Source organism: Grammomys surdaster, unplaced genomic scaffold, assembly GCF_004785775.1.
Source record: "Grammomys surdaster isolate TR1022 unplaced genomic scaffold, NIH_TR_1.0 165, whole genome shotgun sequence".
Classification (NCBI taxonomy): domain Eukaryota; kingdom Metazoa; phylum Chordata; class Mammalia; order Rodentia; family Muridae; genus Grammomys; species Grammomys surdaster.
In genome coordinates this window covers 19942531-19963314 of record NW_021604613.1, presented here as the reverse complement: position 1 = coordinate 19963314, position 20784 = coordinate 19942531, and the positions used below count along the sequence as shown (strand labels likewise).

Below are 20784 nucleotides of genomic sequence, written 5' to 3'. Positions count from 1 at the left end.
TAGATTGGGCAAGATAGCACAAACCTGCAATCTGTACACTCCAGAGGTTAAGGTAAGAAGAGTGCATATTCAAAACTAGCTTGAGCTACACAGCAAGATTCTGTCCCCAAACAAGAAAAGCTCAAACAAAACAAAACAATTCCATAAGGTGTGGCAAATGGAGAGCACTGTGAACCCATCTGTAATCTAGGTATATATTAAAACACAGGCCAAGAACAGGCTGCTTAAACAGCTTCCTGCTCACAGAGACAGACTATCTGAATCTGCTCTGTTTCCAAATCTTACCAGATAGAAGATCTTTCTGATGAAGTCTTCTCCCTACGACACAGAAAATATGAAGAGAGAGAGCAAGCTAGGTGGTCACTCTGGGAGCAAAGCAAATGGCATAGAAGAAATAACAGGCAAGTATTTTAAGTTTAAAACATCAAAGCCTTAATATATGAGGAATGAACAGAAGCTAGCCATAAAGCTTGAAAAAGACCAGTAAGAAGGAAAACAGAATATACAGTATCAGCTGTTGTATGAAGTGGCATCTGCATATGCAAACTTACAGTCGAAAAATATCTGGGAAATTATATCAGTTTCATGCTGCTGGCCACATTTGTTATTATTGTTTATATTACTTACCTAGCAAGGACAGGAACATTCTCTCTATATAAAGTATGTCATTTTTTACAGGAATGATGGTACTTGCCAGTAATTAGGAGGCTGAGGCAGGGGCTTTCCAGTCTAAGGCCAGGATAGATTACACAGTGGGGACCTCTTCTCCAAAGCCTCAAAGCCAGTTACCTCCATGTCCTTTAGATGGTGAGCAGCACTAGAGTGGGAGCTTACATAATTCATTTTAGCAAACATTTCAAAAATAATACTATATGCAATATAATATATATAATACTATATAATATGCAAAGTTCTTGAGAAATTTTATTTTAGTATAAAGGGCAAATAGTCCATGGGGACTTTTTAAAAATATAAATGTTGGCTATAAGCATATGCCCAGAGTTCCACACTCAGGAGTCTGAGGCAGGAGGATAATGAGTCAGAACATTTGCTGTAGAGCCAAATTCTGTCTTAAAAAAACAGAAACAAGCCCATAGGTAGACTTTCAGGGAGAATATGACAGCTAGTAATTAGCTATTTGAGAATACCTCTAGTGTTTTTACAGTTATATTTCATTATTTTTAATATATTAAAATATATAAATATTTTAAAAATATATTAATATATTTTTAATATATCCACAACTAAAAAAGTAAGTTCATGTACAATGTAGTAGTCTCTTAACTTAATCTTTCAAGTAGCTAAATAACATTAAAGTCCTTTCTCTGCTTAGATGCTCAGATGTACTGTAAATGCTGAAAAAGTGAGACTCTAGAATTGCTGTTCTTTTACACATCCTAGAAACAAAACTGTCCAGAAATATAGAAATGTGACTTGTGGATTTCATGTATGATATAAAAATAATTACAGAATAACTTGAGAATTCAGAACTGTAAAGGTTGAGCGCATGGCCTTTTCTGTCTTTTAAAAATGAAAGAACAAATGTGAAAGAGTGCTTAGTGACAATGAAGCGCTCGCTGTGTTTAAACCTTGGATAAAACCTTTCCTAAAGACAACACTAGGAAGATCATCAGATGACCATGGGGAAATGCTGAGAAAAAAGCAGTACTGACCTACTGATATTCTGCATTCATTTATTTCCCTGCTAGAGCTTACAGTAAAAATTCGGAAGGGCAGGACTTGGTTCTAAAGGAACACTCAAGTGAAGTTGGCAGTGCTCCTCAGCAAGGTACTGCAGAAAGTCTGTGTGAGCTCCCAGCAGAAAGCCACAGTCTGTGTGCTCAGGACTCCCTTTCTTTAAATGATGGTCAAGAAACCAAGGTAAGCCTGAGTTCTATGACTGCATTTTCTTTTAATTACCGTTTCACTTTATTTCATGTTTATGTAGAAATGTTAATTGTAAGTGTGTCATTACAGACCAAAGTCAGTGAGATGTTCAGTCGAGTAAGTCCAGGAAGGTCTATAGTGGAGCACCCTAGTTCCTTTATATTAACGATTTCTTTTTATTTATTTTTTGGAGGCACAGCATATCATTAACAAGTTTCATCTATCTATGTACTTACTAGGGAATGAGGATTCTATCAAACTTGCTTTAAAGAACAAATCTTTCCACTGTAAACTCACACTAGGTGCACAGCAAGCACCACTTCTGTTTTTCTGCTTCTAACGCGTTTGTCTTCACACAAATCCAGTCGTACTTTAGGATAGCATATCCTAGCACTACACAAAGTTCATGCATCTTTCCCCATTTCCAAGTATTGAAAAATAATAAGATCAAAATTGGAGGGGAACTATAGAAATTAATATCCAAGTTGTAGAAAAGCAGGAAGAAAAAGTCAATGTATATCTGTAATAACGATGAGGTAGAAATGAAGTCTATTCCAGGGGCTTTGCTCAGGTGTCCTTACAGTGAACAGAGACACAAGTGTTCTGTGGCAATATTTCCTCTTCCTAGCAGAGGCAAAAAGAAGAAATAATTCCTAAAGTCAGGAAATTCTCAGTATATCCATTTGGACATGAGAGGAAAACAAAAATGTGTATTTATATAGTAGAAGAGTAATTATTAAAAGTGACATTATAGATTCCTTAAGAAATAAATGAGGTGAAACTTAACTGACAATGTTTCCCCTTCAGTCTATGCGGTGGGAGCGGCGAGCCTTCCCACTCAAGGATGAGGACACAGCAGCCTTCTTGTGCCAAGATGAAAGAAAGGATCAGCCTGAGGGGGCAAGGACAGCCTTCCACCATGAAGTCTTCCATAGCGCTGCACCTGGAGATGGCCACCCTCCAAAAATGCAGTTAGATGGAATGGAAGAATATAAAATCTTTGGTATAGGAGTTACTAATGTTAAAAGAAATAGGTGACAGGGAACATATTAAAAAATATATATAACTGAAAGGAAAAGAGGAAAAAACCTACACCCTCTCTTCTGGATCCCCACCTCCTCTGGTCACAGTTCCAGAACAGGAGGAAGTGTCACATGTATCCATCTTTCACTGTTCAGGGAACATGCCAGAAGTCTCTTTTTTTTTCTTCCTGAATCACAGAAGTAGCTAGCTTCTCACCTACACAAATGCTAGTAACTTGTGTTTGCCAATAATACAAATCACAAGCACTATGATATTAACTGCTGCAATTTGCTGACAAATCACACCTCAGGGCATTTGTTGAGGTAAGAGCCCCTTCCTGACAGTACCATTGATCTGCATCTAATGACAACTATTCTTTGTTTCTATTTTCATGGCAGTTCACTAAAATTGCCTCAATAATATATGAGAATATACTAGTGTGTATACAGAATATATACACATACAGTGCACACATATGTAGTCTTAAAACTGCATGTATGAACTACTCTATGCAATGTAAGTTGCCATGAATACCTACCACAGGTGCTGGCTGATAACAGACACCTGAAAGCTCTGACTGTGGAGAGGGAGTTGTTTTTCTTTTATTCTAAACATTGTTTAACCAATATAAGTTATTTATCGAAATTCCTGTATCAGATAACGCACTATTCATTTATTTGAAATCATTGTTCTCTCCTGGACTAACCACAGGCTTTCTGCTTACTCCTAACAGAATTAAGAGAAGCAGCTTAAGAGTTTAATATATTGATACATTTAAAAACTATTGTCGTTGGAAATTCACTCTGAGTTTTACTTGCTTTATGTACCTCTTCAAGACAGCAATTTAAAATGTAAAACAGCATACAAATCATAATATGGTTGTAATTCTAGCTAATGTACAGCTAGAAACTTCTAATTTGGTTTTTCCTTACCATAGCTTACACAAATACAGGCATCTTAGATCAAGAATTCAAGTTTTCCAAGACCAAGACTTTAATATAGAATAGTGAGGAGTGTACATTAAGGAAAATTCTTTTTGAAGCCATACCACTGTTTTTCCTAGATGAAAGTTAAGGACAATTTGTATCAGCCACTTTTTGTTATGCAAAGAAAGGTTATTCGATTTGTAGTTCCCATACTACTGAAAATCCTGGCCACTGAGCTTGGACTCTATGGGATTAGACACTTAAGGTTTCGTTGAGGATTAGAAATTAAACTGATCCCGGCAGAAGGGGGGGGGGAACCATTTAAATTCAATACTTACAAACTTTTGCTTATAGTTTTACTGTACATTTATTTTTAAAGAAAAAGATAACAAAAGCCAGAAAAATACAAGTTGTCCCAGCAAATAATTTCAAATCTTTGTCATGACTGATATTATAACCTTCTACATAGTTTTTTTTAATTAAAGTTATTTCTATATGCCTTGTATTGTGTGATTTGATTAAACGCACAAACCTTTCGTAAGCTAAAATAAAAACAAGTATTAATAAACTTTTATCTTACAGGGCAGGAAAAAGCCCGGGCAAGCTCTCTATTCCATGCCTATTTGTCAGTGTTCTTATTTATTTTATTACTACTTATTTATGGATTAAGTCTGTATTCTATCATCTCTTAGCCTACTTCTACTTTCTTAGAAATTTTATATATATCCATCTCTCCTTGGGGTCAAAATCTATACTTTCAGAGTATTCTTGACTTACTCTGTTTTGCTAGAGGATACAGTTACACTGAAAATAAAAGAAGTACAAACTTTCTTTTTTCTAATCCACCTCAGGAGCTCTGTTTGTAGTCAGAGTTGTAGTACACACCAGAAAACTGCTTATGACGAGACCCTTTCTATGTACCAGGCTACTGGAGAGCTTTACTTTTTTTTAGCCTTAAAATAGGAAAAAAATACCTGTTCTAACAATGATAGGACAATTAATTAGCAGTTAATATGATTATACCAAAGTGCTTAATAACTCACAGAACAGACATGATGCTTGCCATTTTGTGTTGAGCATCCTCTACGGTCTAGGAGTAGAACTATAGGCCTTTCAAAACCATGTTATGCTCTTAATTCTCAAATGCACAATAGTTATGGTTCCATTTAATATACATAAGAGTTTACAGTGAAAACAAGTTGGGTGATTTTATTAAAGAGCTAGAATAGGATATTCTGTTCTATTGGTATCCAACCCAGTGGCACTTCCAAGAGACACTGTATGGTTCCTTTCTGCTCCTGGCTAACACAACAGTTCTATTTGATGACCTTAAGAATGGTGGCTGAGTGAGAACCAGGGGCAGAAAGGGATTACAGAGTAGCCTGCTGTGACAAAGAAAATACCTTGGTAAGTCTGTGCTTGCATTTCAGAAACCCTAGGCTTCATACATTATTTTTATAGTTTTTAATAAACCAAGTATAAGATAAAAAGTAAAAATAATTCAAATGCCAGACCATGACATGCCACCCCTCCAAAGCTTCTAATTTTAGTCTCATTCCATTCATATTCTCAGGCATATAAACAAATCACAAATGACATGAACTAGAGAAAATATGGATGTCATTTGCTTTAGGGATAAATCAGGGAATCAACAGAACATTCTTTGTAAAAATACAGAAAAGTGTTTTTCATAGTAGCTAATTTTCCTCTTTAGCCATTAAGACATATTTCTGTCTGTAATCTTAACAAATCATATTTTCACTCTTTACAAAAATCATTCTCCTAGTATAAACATGAATATTTTTCATCACACTAATTTCTAAATGGCATCTCTAAAAAGGTAGTTATTTCTAACCTCTTGAATATCCTGCACAATTGACTTTAATCACTGGAATGCAGCACTGCTTCGATTGCAATGTGATTTGGTAGTCAATATTCCTCTTTTCCAGTAAAAAATGTTTCATGAGCAGAGACTGGGTTCCTTGTGGCTTCATCGATCAAGAGAACGTTTCTGAGCGGCTTCTGAGCAAACATTTCTTAGTAAGTTGATAACAGCTCTGGGGTCATCACTCCTCATAATGGCACTGCCAGACACAATCATGTTAGCGCCTGCCTGAAAGAAGTACACAGCTATGTGTTAGCAGGAAGAAACCGAAACCTAAACCCTGGACTAGCATTTCCACCCGTGCTTTGTTGCCATTTCCCCAGAAGCTGACTGTAGCATTCTTAATTCACTGAGTTAAGAGGGGAAATGCTTATAAATGAGGCCATACTATCATTTTTTTAAATAAGTCTACCAAGTCACTGGACTGTTGTGTTAACTAGCCCTAAGCTGCACTTAGTACCTCTGCAACTACTTAGGCAAAGCTTTAAACTCTGGGACCTCAATTCCATTCAGGTCTTTCCTATGCATCTCAATGGCCTCATGCAACTAAGGAAACATTGTATCTGTTTCTAGAAAGTCTGAAAGGACACAATGTGAAAAGCAGAAGCTATCCAAAAAACACCAGGAACATCAGTGCCTTCACATTTTGTGTCAGAAAGAATGTAAAAATAAATCTCAATGCATTCTAAGGTTCTACTATGGCTTAGAGTGCTGGATGACATTTTTAAATGTAGAAGCAAAGAAATGGGAGGGGTGCAGTGTTATACATATCCTAAAAACCTCAAAAGAGATAACTCCAAATTTAGGGCCTGGGATTTGAGCTGAGGGAAACCCAATATGTTGTGGCAGTCTCTGTTGGAAGCTGTAAAACTAACAAGCTAAGGAAAAATTCTCCAACAAGACCCAGTCACCTGATAGCACAGTGTACCATCAAAAACACTCTTTCCAGGAATTAGAATTTATAGGACTATTGATTAACATGTCTTAATTTGAGCAGGAACAGCACAACAGAAAAGTTTAAAAACAAACAAATAAACAAACAAAAACAAAAAACAAATCAAAACAACCTTAATAGCATCTAAAGGAAGATGTGCTTAGTAATCAGCTGTCTAGCTCCTTTCAAAATACTCATCACTGACAAGCCTTTTTTTTTTTTTTTTTAAACATTAAGGTCTTGCTATGTAGCCTAAGCTGGCCTTGAACTTAAAACTCAAATTTCTCCTGTCCCTCATTTCTCTACTTTCTTATTAACTTCCACTTTCTTATTAACTTCCAAGCTTTTCATTGTTTGTATCAGGCAGAAAAGTATGGCCATTATAGAAGAATCTGAATAAAAATGAGCCATTTGACTTCTGGTCACTTGCAGTTCTCAGGAGCTGCCATCTAATGACAGCCAGGAGCAGAACTAAGCTAGGGCAGCTCCCTAGGAAAAACACACTAAGCATGGTAAATGGGAACGAGGCCTTGATTTTCAACAGAACTAGATCTAGTCACTTCTTATCAAACACAAACAGGTGGCTAATACTTTTAAATTCTAAGACAGCATGATTAGGCCAGTTAAATTACTCTATTTTTCTTCAGTTGAGAAGTTATCTTTTAAAAGAACTTAGAGGTTTTGCTAAGGACAATGTACTCCTTCCGGAGACCACTATTTAACAATTTATCTTAGGAACTCACTTGTTCTTTACTTACTAATCCTACATTTGAACAAAAAATATTTTCCCAAGAAAAAATCACTTTGAGCAATCTTCTGATGCTAAGACTGTCCTGGAGGTATCAGCTATGAGAACTTCCCTAGTCACAGTTGAATAGTCTCACCTCCGCACACTTCTGAACAGTGTCAGGACCCACTCCACCATCGACCTCTATATCCAAAGTTGGGAACTGGGTCCTCAACCAGTGAACCTAGACATACACAAAGAAACAATGACTCCTACAGTAGACATGCAGGGGAAAGCAAGCACACAAAACACCAGAGCTAACACTAGCAAAATGGCTAACCCTGCCCACATTGCATACAAACATTACTGGGGAATCACTTCAACAGACTGATCATATTATGTTTGTAAAAGTGGTTTAGCAAATAACATTCAGTTTGTGAAAGCTTTACAAAGACTGCAATGAAAACTCTCAAGTAACCCAAGGTCACAGAAATAAGCTTAAAACTTTTGCAATATGGTTAAAATACTAACTTATATTTTAAAACCTATCATGCTGTATTACAGTATCTGAAGGCATCTCTGTTCCCTCACTTCCAAAACAGAACATATCTCAATGACATATATTGCAGTTATAGGTGTCTATAGACACCTATAGCAAAAACCTCATCCCAGAATAGAATATTTCTTTTACCTTGGGCATCATATCTTCCATGAATTTCTGCCCTCCAAACCCGGGTTCTACGGTCATTACCAAGGCCATATCTATTTGATTAGCCCATGGGGCCAAATATTCAACTGTAGTTCCTGGTTTGATAGCAAGGCCAACCTGTAACAAACAAATGCTAAATCACATTATTTTCCTATTGTATTATAGTGGCCTAGTTTAAAAAAAAATCATCTTATAAAACAATATGAAAATTATCCAGAGTATAACGGGTTTTTTGTTTTTGTTTAACTTATTTTTGCTACCTTATTTTTTGTTATTAAAAATTATTCTTACAATATATTTGATCATGTCCTCAACTCCTTCCAGATTCTCCCTACCCACCCAACTTTATATTTTCTGCCTTTCTTTCTTAAACACCAGCTGCCCATGTCCAGCCCTTTCTCTATCATTTTTTTTCTCCCACCCATCTTACCATTACCAGCTCTGACAGGAACTAGGATAAAATAAGACTCCTATCATTGACTTACCTTCATCCCATTCTCTCGGATGTCTTTAATCAAAGCCCCTGGGTTCTCAGTTGCCTCAAGATGAAAGGTATATTGATTGGCACCTGCCACAGCCATTGGTTTTACCCACTGTTCTGGCCTAGACACCATCATGTGCATATCTAGGAAGAAAAGACGTCTCCTATATATTACTGAGAGGAATATACCCAGCTCACAGGATGAAGTCAGCCTATAGGTCTGTTTATTTTGTCATTATGTATATAAATTATTCTGGCACTACAAAAGTGATCAGTTATACTTTGGTATAGTTTTTATCCTAAAGATACAGTCTGCTTATATTCACTTATAAAATAGTTTTTCCACAAAGAGCATATCTGCTATATGTGAAAAGAAATTAAATCAGAAAACTGAGATCTAAGTCCAGGAAATGCTACTTTTGAATGTTTAAGGAAAGTTATACTACCTAAATAGCCTTGTTCTCTTCCAGACAGCTACATGTGATACTTTCCATATGCTCTTTCAGGTGACCTTTATTGAAATGTTACAGCACCATGTATGGATGCTATAGGTCCTAGAAATCGAGCTGTTTCTCTACTGCCTTTGGGTGTCATTCTTAGTGAGACAGTATGCAAAAGAAGATAAAATATGAGTTAGGTTGAACAGCTAGTACCAGCACAACTGAGACTGGACCATACTAGGATATGATGTCAAGGAAACAGGCAGGTAGGGAGGACAATGGAGCTCTTCAGGCTGCTGGGAATTATTCCTGATAAGATGGGGAAAGCAAAGATTTCAGTGAAGTGACAAGGTCCAACCACAGAGACCTTGTGACAGGAACCCAGGTGAAAGTCACGTTCTGGAGGCATAGAACGTGAAAAAAAATGTAAAAGAAAAGGTGAAAAGAAAATGTAGATGCTGCCAAAGATTTGGCCTGAGCAAGAAGAGAGCTGAGTTCACTGAATGACAGAGAGAAAGCAAGCTGGGGAGCGGGGTGAGGTGGGGTTGGGGGGAGGCTGGCAGCCTAAAGCTTGATACTTAAACACAGCATAGTCTTCTTAAAGTTTCTAAAACCTGTAGAGGAATTTTAATCCAGCAACATGGCTGCTCTGGCAAGGGATCACATCCAAAGATATGATCCCACCAGATTGCAGACACACTCTGGATTACAGTATGATCTGGCAGAAATACAGACATACTCTTAAGTACACAGCTTACTTAACAATGAAGATAAGTTTTAGTTGAAGAAAGCAGCCATGTTGAAAAGGAACATCTAATTGAGGAGCAGACAAAGTGACAAATCAGAGAAACATTTACTAGAATAAGTCAGAGATAGGATACACCCAACACACATGAGAACAGTAGACAAAGAAAGGCTGCTTAAGAGCAGCAAGAGAGGAAAAATTGATGGTTTGGTGGGTGGTATGTATGTATGGCAGTTTTACCTGGACAGTTTAGAGAGATGGTATAGAGAGAAAAAGCTAGACACAAGAGAAGGCAGAATTAGCCAAAGAATGAGACAGAGCCAGAAGATTAGAACATATTGCCAAAATGAGTATGATGGCAGACAGAGCAATTCAGTCAGAAGCAGAGAGAAGCCAGACTGATTCAGTCAGCTTGGAAGATTAGATTATATACAGGTTAGAAGCTTACAAGCTAGGCCTAGAGATAGTTAAAACAGAGAAGGAAACACTCTGGGCTCAGTATGACTTGGCTCTTATCACCTCATCTGAGGAAATAAAAGTCACATTTACAAAAAACAGAATGTGTTTCATGAGGAAATGGTCATTTCAAAGAGTCAAAACCATAAAAACTACCCTGTGACAAATTCTGTACAGGGCATTGTGGAGAGTAATGAGTATTTTGGACTTTTTAGGGGAGTTGGGGGGGTCAGAGGAAGTACATTTTTTGGCATTGCTAAGATATATTTTTTCCCCACAGAAGCATTTCTTATTGGATATTTTATTTACATTTCAGATGTCATTCCCTTACCCCATCCCCCCCCACACCCAGGAACCCCCTAGTCCATCCCCCCCTCCTGCTTCCATGAGGAAATGCACTCACCACTCTTCCACTTCCACCTCCCCACCCTCGAATTCCTCCACACTTGGCATCCAGCCTTCATGGGATCAAGAATCTCCTCTCCCACCTATGCCCAACAAGGCCATCCTCCCCTACATATACAGCTGGAGCCATGGGTCCCTCCCTAAGTGCTCCTAGGCTGGTGGTTTAGACCCTGGGAGCTCTGGTTGGTTGGTATTGTTGCTCTCCTCATGGGGCCAAAAACTCTTTCAGCTCTAACTCCTCCATTGGGAATCTCATGATTAGTTCAATGGTTAGCTGTGAGCATCTGCCTCTGAATATGTCAGGCACTGGCAGACTTCTAAGGAGACAGTTATATCAGGCTCTTGTCAGCATGCACTTCCTGACATCCACATCAGCGTCTACCTTTGGTGACTGCACAAGGGATGGATACTCAGGTGGAATGGTCTCCAGATGGCCCCTCCTTCAGTTTCTGTCCCACACTTTGTCTCCATATTTGCTCTTATGAGTATTTTGTTACTCCTTCTAAGAAGGACCGAAGCACCCACACTTGGTCTTCCTTCTTCATGAACTTCATTTCTTTTTTTGGGGGGGTGGAGGTGGGTCAGAGGAAGTACATTTTTGGCATTGCTAAGATATATTTTAAAAATAAAAATTCTAATACTTTAGAATGAAACTAATATTAAAAAATTCAAAAACTTTGGGAAAGAGCTAGATAATAACACCAGCAGCATATATTTCTAAACTAACAAAAACATATTACTAGATAAAAGCTTCATGTTCCTAGAACAAGGTCTAGTGCTCTCTAGTTGATACTGGCTAGCTATCCACAGTACAGGTGTAGTGTGTGTTAGATATGCGAGTTAAGACATTTCATAGTACTAATCAGCACACCGACTAGTAGAGAGAGCTTACTGGAGAGCTTCTGACAGTTTACTTTGCACAGCTTCATTTTGGAGGTTTTCTGGTGTCAAGTGTGGTTTAAAATATTAAACAGGCTGGAGAGATAGCTCAGGAGTTAAGAGCCCGGGTGCTCTCCTAGAATACTGGGGTTCCATTCCCAGCACCTATATGGCAGCTTAAAACTGTCTGTAATTCCAGTCTCAAAGGATCTGAGACCCACTTATACCCTCTGCTGGCCCCAAGCATGCAAGTGGTTCACAGATATACCTGCAGGCAAAACACCCACACATATAACATAAATAAGTTATTTTTACAAGAATTAAACAAAAAGTTCCAGAAATAAATACATGGTAAGTTTTATATTGTGCACCCCACACCAGCTTGCTCTTTGAGTCACCCCTCTGACTCGTGCACGGACACTATCTATGAACTACAGACACTATATATTACAGACATTATATACTACTGCTGGTTCTGCACTTGGTAGCTGGCTGAAGAGATTACATCCAATGTCCTGGTATCACAGTGCTCATGATCAAGTTACCCTATTTCTAAAAAAGTAGTAGTATTTTGTGTGTGTGTGTGTGTGTGTGTGTGTGTGTATGTGTGTATGCATGATGCATGTAAGTACAGATGTGTACATGCCATGGTATGCATGTGGGGATCAGAGGACAACTGATGGAAGCTGGGATGGGAAAAGGAACACAACTCAGGCTGTTAAGCTTACATAACAAATACTTTTATCTTTGGGTCAAGTCCTGATGCTTCCTTTAAGTAATAATACAATACTGTAATCCTTGCAATAATGCAGTGAGAAAAATTGACAAAGAATACATTCACACATTACAGTACACTGTCCTGTTCTATTTTATCACAAGCCGTTGCTTACTAATAATGACTGTGTTTAATTATGTTAGGCATTAACACAGATGTGTAAGAAAATGATGCCATTTCCTGCAGTTGCAAATATTCAGCCAAGATATTCCTTATTTAAAAATAAGTACATCATCTTGTTAGTTTGCTAATTTACATTGATCTTTAATAAATGGTAAACCAAAAAGTTGTTTTGATATCAATTACTTTTATGATTTATAACTAGTAAATGTGTGGTTTATATGCTTATTTTATGTATCTGTATACCCCGCGCTGTGTAAAAGTTTGTCAGGAAAGAAGTCAAGGCTAGAGAAAGTTTAAAAAAACCTTGCTTTGTATCAGGCATGGTCTTGGACATGGCCCTATAGCATTCAGGAGGTAGAGTTAGGAGGATCAAGAGTCCAAGGCCAGCCTGAGGTATATGAAATCCTGCCCACCCTTCAAAAACAAACAAACAAACAAACAAACAAGCCCACAAGCACCCTGTTCTTTGGGTATTGTACAGTATAAGAGAGGTATCTTCTCAACACAGGTGATAAAGCACAACTGGTAGTCAACTCTTGATAATAACACAGATTAGTTTTTAAAATTGTAGGCTAACTACTCTTGGCACATTTGACATAGACAAAGTTCAAGTATGATGTTTTCGAGGTTAGTCATATTAATTCCACCTTTGACTTACAATGTTTTCAACATACAATGCAGGCATCATTACTCAGCCCTATGATAGGTAAGGGGCATGTCTAGGTGTGGCTGGACACAGAATACAGAAGGTTTCTAACACTATTTACAAGCTCTTTGGCAACAAGCACAAGAAAATTTGGAAGTGACAAGATGACTTTTGTTAGTTAAAAACAAAATCTGTAAGTCATTTTCTAAAATGAACAACTTAGCTGTCGTTTTTGTCTTTTACAAGAGAAAACTGGTGTTTGGAAATGGGAGCTAGTTGAGCTCAAGCCATAGTGCAAGCTGTCTGGTCAGAGGAATGCATCACCACAAGTACTGTGGAAGTACTTCATTCTTCCTACTTAGTCCCATAATCAATGAGACATTACTCAAAGACGAACTTATACTTACTCTAAACAGCTTCCCCAATGATATGTACTGTAAACACAGAGCAGCATACATACAGCAATGAAGCACAGTCTCTACCAGAGGAATTCAATGTCACTGCATCACTGACTTGGTTACGACACCAAAAAACTAACTAATCACTGATTTGCAGAGCCAGTATAGACAGTGACAGATAATGTCTTAGTATTATGAAAATGCCTTTGACCTCATAAATGGGATAGAGAGGACTTTCATGGCCCTCAACACAAACACTCAATACAAACCACTGCCTTAGGTAATAAAGACTTTTTCTTGTTACTTTACTTCTTAGATGTCTTTTGTACTCAAAACTAACACTGAATAAATAGTTAGAGCTTTCAAAGGATGCTTTCAAAAGGAGTTTCAAAGGAGTTGTTAACAAAAGTATCTCCAGAGGCTAAGGCAGGAGAACTCCAAGTTTAAGGGAAGCCTGGATACAGAGTAAGTTCTAAGTCAACAAGAGGAACTTAGGGAGACCCTGCCTCAAAACTAAAAGTACAGCTAGGGAGATGGCTGTAAAAGTGCTAGCCATGCAACCCTGCCAACCTGAATTGGATCCCTGGAACTCAGATGAAAAATGGATACAGCAGTGTCGTCCCATTTAGAGAGAAGAGAATATCAAGGAAGCTCTCAGGCCAACCAGGTGGAGTATGCAGTAAGACAGACCCTGCTTCAAAAGAGTGGAAGGCAGGAGATGACTTCCAAAAGCTGTCCTGACCTCCCCCTCTATAAGCACACTGTGTTGCATGTATACCTGCATGCATGCACACAGGTGCACACATGAGCATATGCACATTCACAACTCCCACTACACACACACACACACACACACACACACACACACACACACATTTTAAAAATAGTAAAAGGCTATGGTTGGAATTGGGATGTGCAAGGCCTCAGTTGATCTCCAGTTACATCAACAAAATCCTAGAACCTTATAGGGTTGTACATACAACTTATGAACTATTTGTGTATACATGAATGTCTGTGTGGGTATGTGCACACAAGTACAGATGCTTACAGAGGCTAGAAGAGGGAGTTACAGTGGTTGTGAGCCATCGGATGTGGGTGCTGGGAACCAAACCCTGGTCCTCTGTAAGAGCAGGACAGGTTCTTAATGGTGAAACTGCATCTGTAGCCCTGGTATATTTGTTAAAATGCAGCAATGTGTCAACTATCTAAATAACCAAATCAAACTGCTTAGTTATAAAAAAACAAAGGGCTCAAACTCCATATTATTATTAACACAGTATATTCATCTTTACTTTGGAAAATTTTCCTGAAATATTAATTAGCAAAATTATATACACAAACATCATACATACCCACCTAAATCCAGGAAGAAAAAGTGGATCGTTTATGGGGGTGGTATTGAATCAGGAAAGACTGCTGATAAAAGATAAAACAATACTGAGAAGTGAGACTGAGTCATACTATAAAAGGAAAGACTAATAAGAAGCACATGAGAAAGACAGCAGTGGGATGTGGGAACAGATTAATGATTTATTTAATCATTTCTCATAGTGCAACACATGTAATTTTAAAGTCACGGCATACAACACTAGCAAAGTCAAGAAGACTCTTACTTTGAAAACTCCTTTCCAAAACAATAATGTTTAACACAAGATTATATTCAACTATATAAAATTTAAAACTATGAACATGTTGGCAAACATAAGGGAACGATTTACATTCTCTTTGGTTTTCTCAAAATAGATGAATCTTTTCAACCTGAATAAGGTGAAGGATGGCTACAAATAAGACCAAGGCAAAATTGTAGATGTACTTTATGCGATTTTTGGTTGTTTAGTTTTTATATCTCAACTGTGTGATTCTCAGATGTGAATTTTGTAGATGACAATAGCATGTTGCATGTCAAAAGGTTGGATGCACTTGCTAGAGCCTGCACTCACATGGACACACTTGCTAGAGCCTGCACTCAGGATAGACACACTTGCTAGAGCCTGAACTCACATGGACACACTTGCTAGAGCCTGCACTCAGGATAGACACACTTGCTAGAGCCTGCACTCATGATGGTCCTGTGTTTGCACTGCTGATAATAGTCAAAGGACACATGTGGCTACCAAGGACTTGTAATGTGACTATTGTAAGTTAGAAACTAAATTTTTATTTTAATTGAAGTAGCCAAATATGGGTTTTACAGCTACCACACTGAACAGTACAGCTAGAGTCCTTCATAGAATTGCTCCACTGGCAAAAAACTTAAGATTTACTTAATTATACAATTTACAGAAAACATTATGAATTTGGATCTATTTCAGTACAAAAAGTTTTAGGATAGAGTGATCTAAAAAGAAACCACAAACCGACAAGGGCAAAAACCTTCAGACTTCCTACCCTATGACACTGAAAGGAACCATATCTGCAGAAAGCCTACATTTGAAAGAAGTAAATCAGCTGTTGGACCACTTAGTTGAATCATAAATTCAACTGGTAGTTACACTAAGTGTAATTTTGTGTGTTTAGCCTTAAGAAAAGCAAGGGTTGGGGATGTAGAGGTGACTCAGCACTTAATAGGACAGTCTGCTCTTCCAGGACCCTGGCTCAGGTCCTTGCACCCACATGGTGGCTCATAACCTTCTGTAATTCCAATACCAGGGAATCCAATGCCATCCTCTTGCCTAAGGGCACTGCACACATACATTCAGGCAAAACATCCAAACAAATGAATTACAATGAAATAAAAATCACAAGATGAGTTCTAGCTATACCTTTTGATCTTACAGTCTGATAAACTAAAGTAAGGTATACAATCAGACTGCACAGTGGGTAAAAGTTAATCTGTCTCACCGAACAGTAGAGAAACATTAACTTGGACTTGGTTTAGAAAGGCCCCTCTGAGGAGATGACAACCAACCCTAGGGCTGACAGGAGACCCTCCTATAAGAGTTTTTTCAGGTTGCATCAGCATCAAGGCCTGAGGAAGGGAAGGTGTTAGACTGCTAAGTTCAAGCCGATGATCTTAGCAGCAGCACAGGAGAAATTAGGAAAAGTGTGCAAGATGAACTTGACCAACCAACCCCTCTCCTTTATTTAAGCAATAGAAGCAGTTTTAAACGGTATAACAACCCACTTACCAAAGAAAGGATCCTGGCCTAGCTGCTTTCGGAGGCTTTCAACCACAGGGTGACCAAAAGTGATGTTGGGAACAAAATGCCTGCAAGACAAAAAGAAAATCTTACTCCAAAAACATTTCCAATCCCACTTCTGCATTTTTCAGTATGAATTCTGACAAGAAAACGAAGGAATGTTTAGAATTGCACTTTTTTCCAAATCATCCTTTTTAGTATTAGACAAATTAAACAAAAATAACCAGGTAAGATTAAGTTTACAATTAACGAGTGCTGGCACATATATCTTCATAATGACAAGTCTGTAATTCATAACCCATGGCAAACAGAAATGGAAAGATGACAAAAGACAGTTCCTGACTTGCTCAAGGGACACACTGGTTAATACAGGATTCTATCACAGGTGTCCTGAATCTTAGCCTCTAATTCACTTCAACCACAGGCCACTAAATTAGTTTATTTAAACCCTTTAAACAATAGCCATTTAAAAAAAAAATAACAATGCTTATTGGAGCTAGTCATAGTGTACTGAGAGCTCAGTTCATGCCAGGTGTTATAGATTTCTTCATACCTCAGACTAGTAAAAATAGATATGATTTACATCCTCTTTGAAGAACATGGTAACTAACACCCTTCAATCATCTGGTTCATAATCTGTGGAACAGAATTCAAATTAAGTCAGCCTGACACCAACCCAAAAGCACTTAACTTTTAAACTCCTTAAATATTAGGTACATACAAATAAAACTCCAAGTCTGAGACAATTCTGGTCACAAGCATTTTGGATGAGAGAAATTCAATCTGCACCCCTTTCTGCCCTCACTAGCCAGCCGATCAAGCTCTTCATGAATAGAACTGTGGGATGGAAGAAGATGAAATCCCAGAACAAGTGCATGGTCAGGCACTCACACTGAACTGCTACACTAACAAGAAATAACCTGTAGTGCTATGGCCCTGAAATGTAGGCTTTGAGAAAAGCTGAACAATAATGCCCACAGAAATGTGAAGAAAGAAAATAGCAAACAAAGGATTAAAATAAGTATTTTAAGTATCCTATAAAATTCTGAAATATTAGGAAATCACAGGACTTATGAAACGTTGATATCTGAAGGACCAGAAAAGCCGAAAAGGAAGAGAAGGCAGAAATAAGCAAGTTTAGATCAAAGGGACAAGGTGCTGACCAAAGCAGGAGTGGTTCTGTCAGATTAAGGATGGTCAATGCTACACGCAGGTGTTCAGAGTTTATCACACTGTAAATATCAAGTGGGGTATTAGGGAAAGAAGCAAGTAATAAAATACATACAATAAAGCATGAAGATGGACTGGGCAATAAGCTGCAAGAAGAAAGGCAGGTGTTAATGCTAAGAATCAATAAAAATGACAAAAATCGGCAAAAAAAAAAAAAAGGACGGGGTCTGTCAACAACTGATTAGATACAACAGGAAGTAACCTGAGTAACCTAGGGTTAAGGCTTTTTCTAGATACTTCCCATACATTAAACTTTAAGTATGGCAACCCGTGAGACAGGTGGCACCTGTATTTTACAGGCAAGGGAACGCAGCCCAGTGCTGGTAGCGGGAGTTAACACAGGCAATGAGGCTACAAAGTCCAGTCTCAGCATTCACCTGCCAGCTAAGACAATAGAACAATAGTCCTGGGGTGGGGGGAATGGGCAGCAACTCACATTCTTGGAATAAACCTGAGAGGGACATAACAAGTGGACCACGGAACTGATCCTTGGAGGTTTAGTCTCTAGTATTTATGAGATTATTCCACTGCCTGTCCAAGGACCATCACTGTCAGGCTCTTTCACATACTGATGTTAATCATACCAGAAATAAGGGAATGGTAAGCAGACAGCAACCCAACAGACTGTTGTACAACTTTACAAAAAGTCTTCAATTGCATATACTGTTCTTTTAATTTACTGTGTGGCCTTGAAAATTAGTTTGCTCAAATTTAGGTTTCATTTATTATTAAAACAAACATAGTGACAAATATTATGGGCTGAGAAGCTGAGAATCTAATAAATACAAATTTTCTTGAGAAACACAAGAATAACATAAAAAACTACCGACCTCTAAGTTATGTGAATTATCTGTGCTCCTGGTGATGAATTCGATGAACTGGGTTCACTAAATTCACCAAGAGCCCAATATGCACCAACATTTTCACAAGAAACTAAAGGCTTGTGGCTAGGCCATAACCAAAAGGCGCAAAAACCTAGGCATGAAATTGGGTGTTTTGGAATTGCCAGACATGAATTATCAAAGGACATCTAGCCTCTTTATGAGGGCTACTGAGGTTCCAAAACCCTAAGAATATGAATTTTTATCAAATGCCTCAGATTTCTTATTAGACTAGAAAATCCTAAATTAACTTACTCTAAAGAAAAGGAATTCACCAGAAAAATCAGCTTTATCACTATTTCACTCTGACATTCCCCACAATGCCCCTCAGAAGGAAAATGTAACAAAGGGTCCTCCTTTCTGAAACCTGGGACTTGCAGGGGATAATCCATAGCTGCTGTAACACAGGAATCTAAGTTTCCTCTCTTATCAGGTTCCCTCAGCATCCCTATACTTTAGTTATAACTAGAAGGCAGTCTACTGCAAACAGATCAACAAACAAAATGTAAGAGGATTAAGGTTGTTACAAAATGCACCAAGATGGGAACCTGTGGATCACGAACTATAGAATCTTTGGCTGGTGGCAGTGGGTAGACAAGGATAAGAAGCAAAACTGAGCAGGTGAGACAGGCTAGAGGGCCCAGGACACAGTGAGTCATTGGTTAAAGATGCTTGCCTCACTCGACTCCAGACAATCGAGGCCTTACCAGAATACAGAACAGAATACTAATCGTTGATATCTCCACCATGGTCCACCCTCAAAAGCCAGAAATTCAGTATTCATGTAAAATCTCTCCAACTTAAAATCCCAATGATTAATTTAGAAGTAGCCATGTGCTCTGCTCCCATGGTTGAGATCAACACATTCCAGCTAGCATTCTGCCATGGTGTTTTGTGCTTTTCTCAAAATGTTTCTCCAGAAAATCAACCTGTTTTTTTTCTTCAAATATCTAACCAGACTTGTGCATGGCCACCTAGTGTTTCTCAGCCTAGTTTCTGACTTTCTAGATAAGTTCAGTTTTAAACAGAGAAGAAAACTGAGGGGGGTGGAGGGAAATATTTTGAGGCTGGCCACCTTTGGGATCCCACAGCTCTCTTCTGGAGACACTGCAGTATCTCAGGTTTTGTCTATTCTGCCAGGGCAATGGGAAAGAGGCTGTACTTCCTCAAGTTGGTTTTCTCTTTTGCAAATGATGAATAGAAACAGCTTTTACTTCAAAGAAAAAAAAGTAAGTATAGATTTAAACGCATAAAAATTGTACATGAAGAATTTAGGTTTTTCAAGCCAGTGCATTTTGCTTGGTAAATGTAGAACAGTTTTAAAACATATATACATATATATTTTGCCTTATTTACTAAACTTAAGTCTGCCATGGGGAAGGAAGTCTGCTGGGTGGGGGGGGGGGGGACAAAGGTGACACCCAGAGATGCCTTCTACTATTACTAAGCAATGAAAACATCCTTTACTTCTCTTACCAAGGAAAGACAGATCTTGATCTTGGGAAGTTTACAGTATATCAGAAGAGAGATAAAATGAGATATGGCATTGTACCTTACTCTTCACTGATAACATCTTAACCTCAAAGAGTTCCTGGGCAGCCCACAGGGCCCTGGCCCTACCCAAAAAACTAGATAACTAGGGAATACTGAGAAGAGGAGACATTGTCTCGTCCAATAAGTGGCATTATACAGACTGAGCAGGTCACATTTATGTATTTAGGGATATATGTATGGATTTTTACATATGTATGTAATAATTTAAAAAGAGATCATGGGTTTGAAAGAGAGCAAGGAGGTGTATGGTCTTATGGGAGGGCTGGTGGGAGGAAAGAGAAGGAGAAGCGATTTAGTTATATTATATAGAATCTCAAAAAATAAAGACTTTTAAAAATAAGATTAAAAAGCAGGCCACAGCTTTGATCTCAGCGCTCAGAAGTCAAGGCAGATGGATCTCTGTAAGTTTGAGGCAAGCCAGGGCTATGTGTCCAGGACACATAGAGATACCCTGTCTCAAAAGACACACACACACAAAAGAGGAAAGAAAAGAAAAGAAAAGAAAAGAAAAGAAAAGAAAAGAAAAGAAAAGAAAAGAAA

At 38.2% G+C, this 20784-nt stretch overlaps 2 protein-coding genes across 8 annotated transcripts in view; one reads left to right on the top strand and one right to left on the bottom strand.

The window, feature by feature from the left end:
* The window catches only part of Kansl1l (KAT8 regulatory NSL complex subunit 1 like), an 89694-nt gene extending 85247 nt beyond the window's left edge, over positions 1-4447 (top strand). For all 4 annotated transcript variants that reach the window (XM_028765566.1, XM_028765565.1, XM_028765564.1 and 1 more), the window contains exons 13-15: positions 289-401; positions 1710-1881; positions 2695-4447. In XM_028765566.1, coding sequence (XP_028621399.1) covers positions 289-401; positions 1710-1881; positions 2695-2925 — 516 coding nt within the window. In that variant the 3' untranslated portion in view covers positions 2926-4447. The remainder of the gene's footprint in view (positions 1-288; positions 402-1709; positions 1882-2694) is intronic.
* Positions 3880-20784, bottom strand: part of Rpe (ribulose-5-phosphate-3-epimerase) — an 18537-nt gene continuing 1632 nt past the window's right edge. For 3 of the 4 annotated variants that reach the window (XM_028765568.1, XM_028765569.1, XM_028765567.1), the window contains 5 exons: positions 16568-16647; positions 8577-8716; positions 8074-8208; positions 7540-7626; positions 3880-5949 (listed from right to left, as the gene is read on the bottom strand). In XM_028765568.1, the coding sequence (XP_028621401.1) occupies positions 5827-5949; positions 7540-7626; positions 8074-8208; positions 8577-8716; positions 16568-16647 (565 nt within the window). In that variant the 3' untranslated portion in view covers positions 3880-5826. Of the gene's footprint in view, positions 5950-7539; positions 7627-8073; positions 8209-8576; positions 8717-14795; positions 14856-16567; positions 16648-20784 lie in introns of all 4 variants that reach the window. The other variant, XM_028765570.1, reaches the window with a different exon arrangement.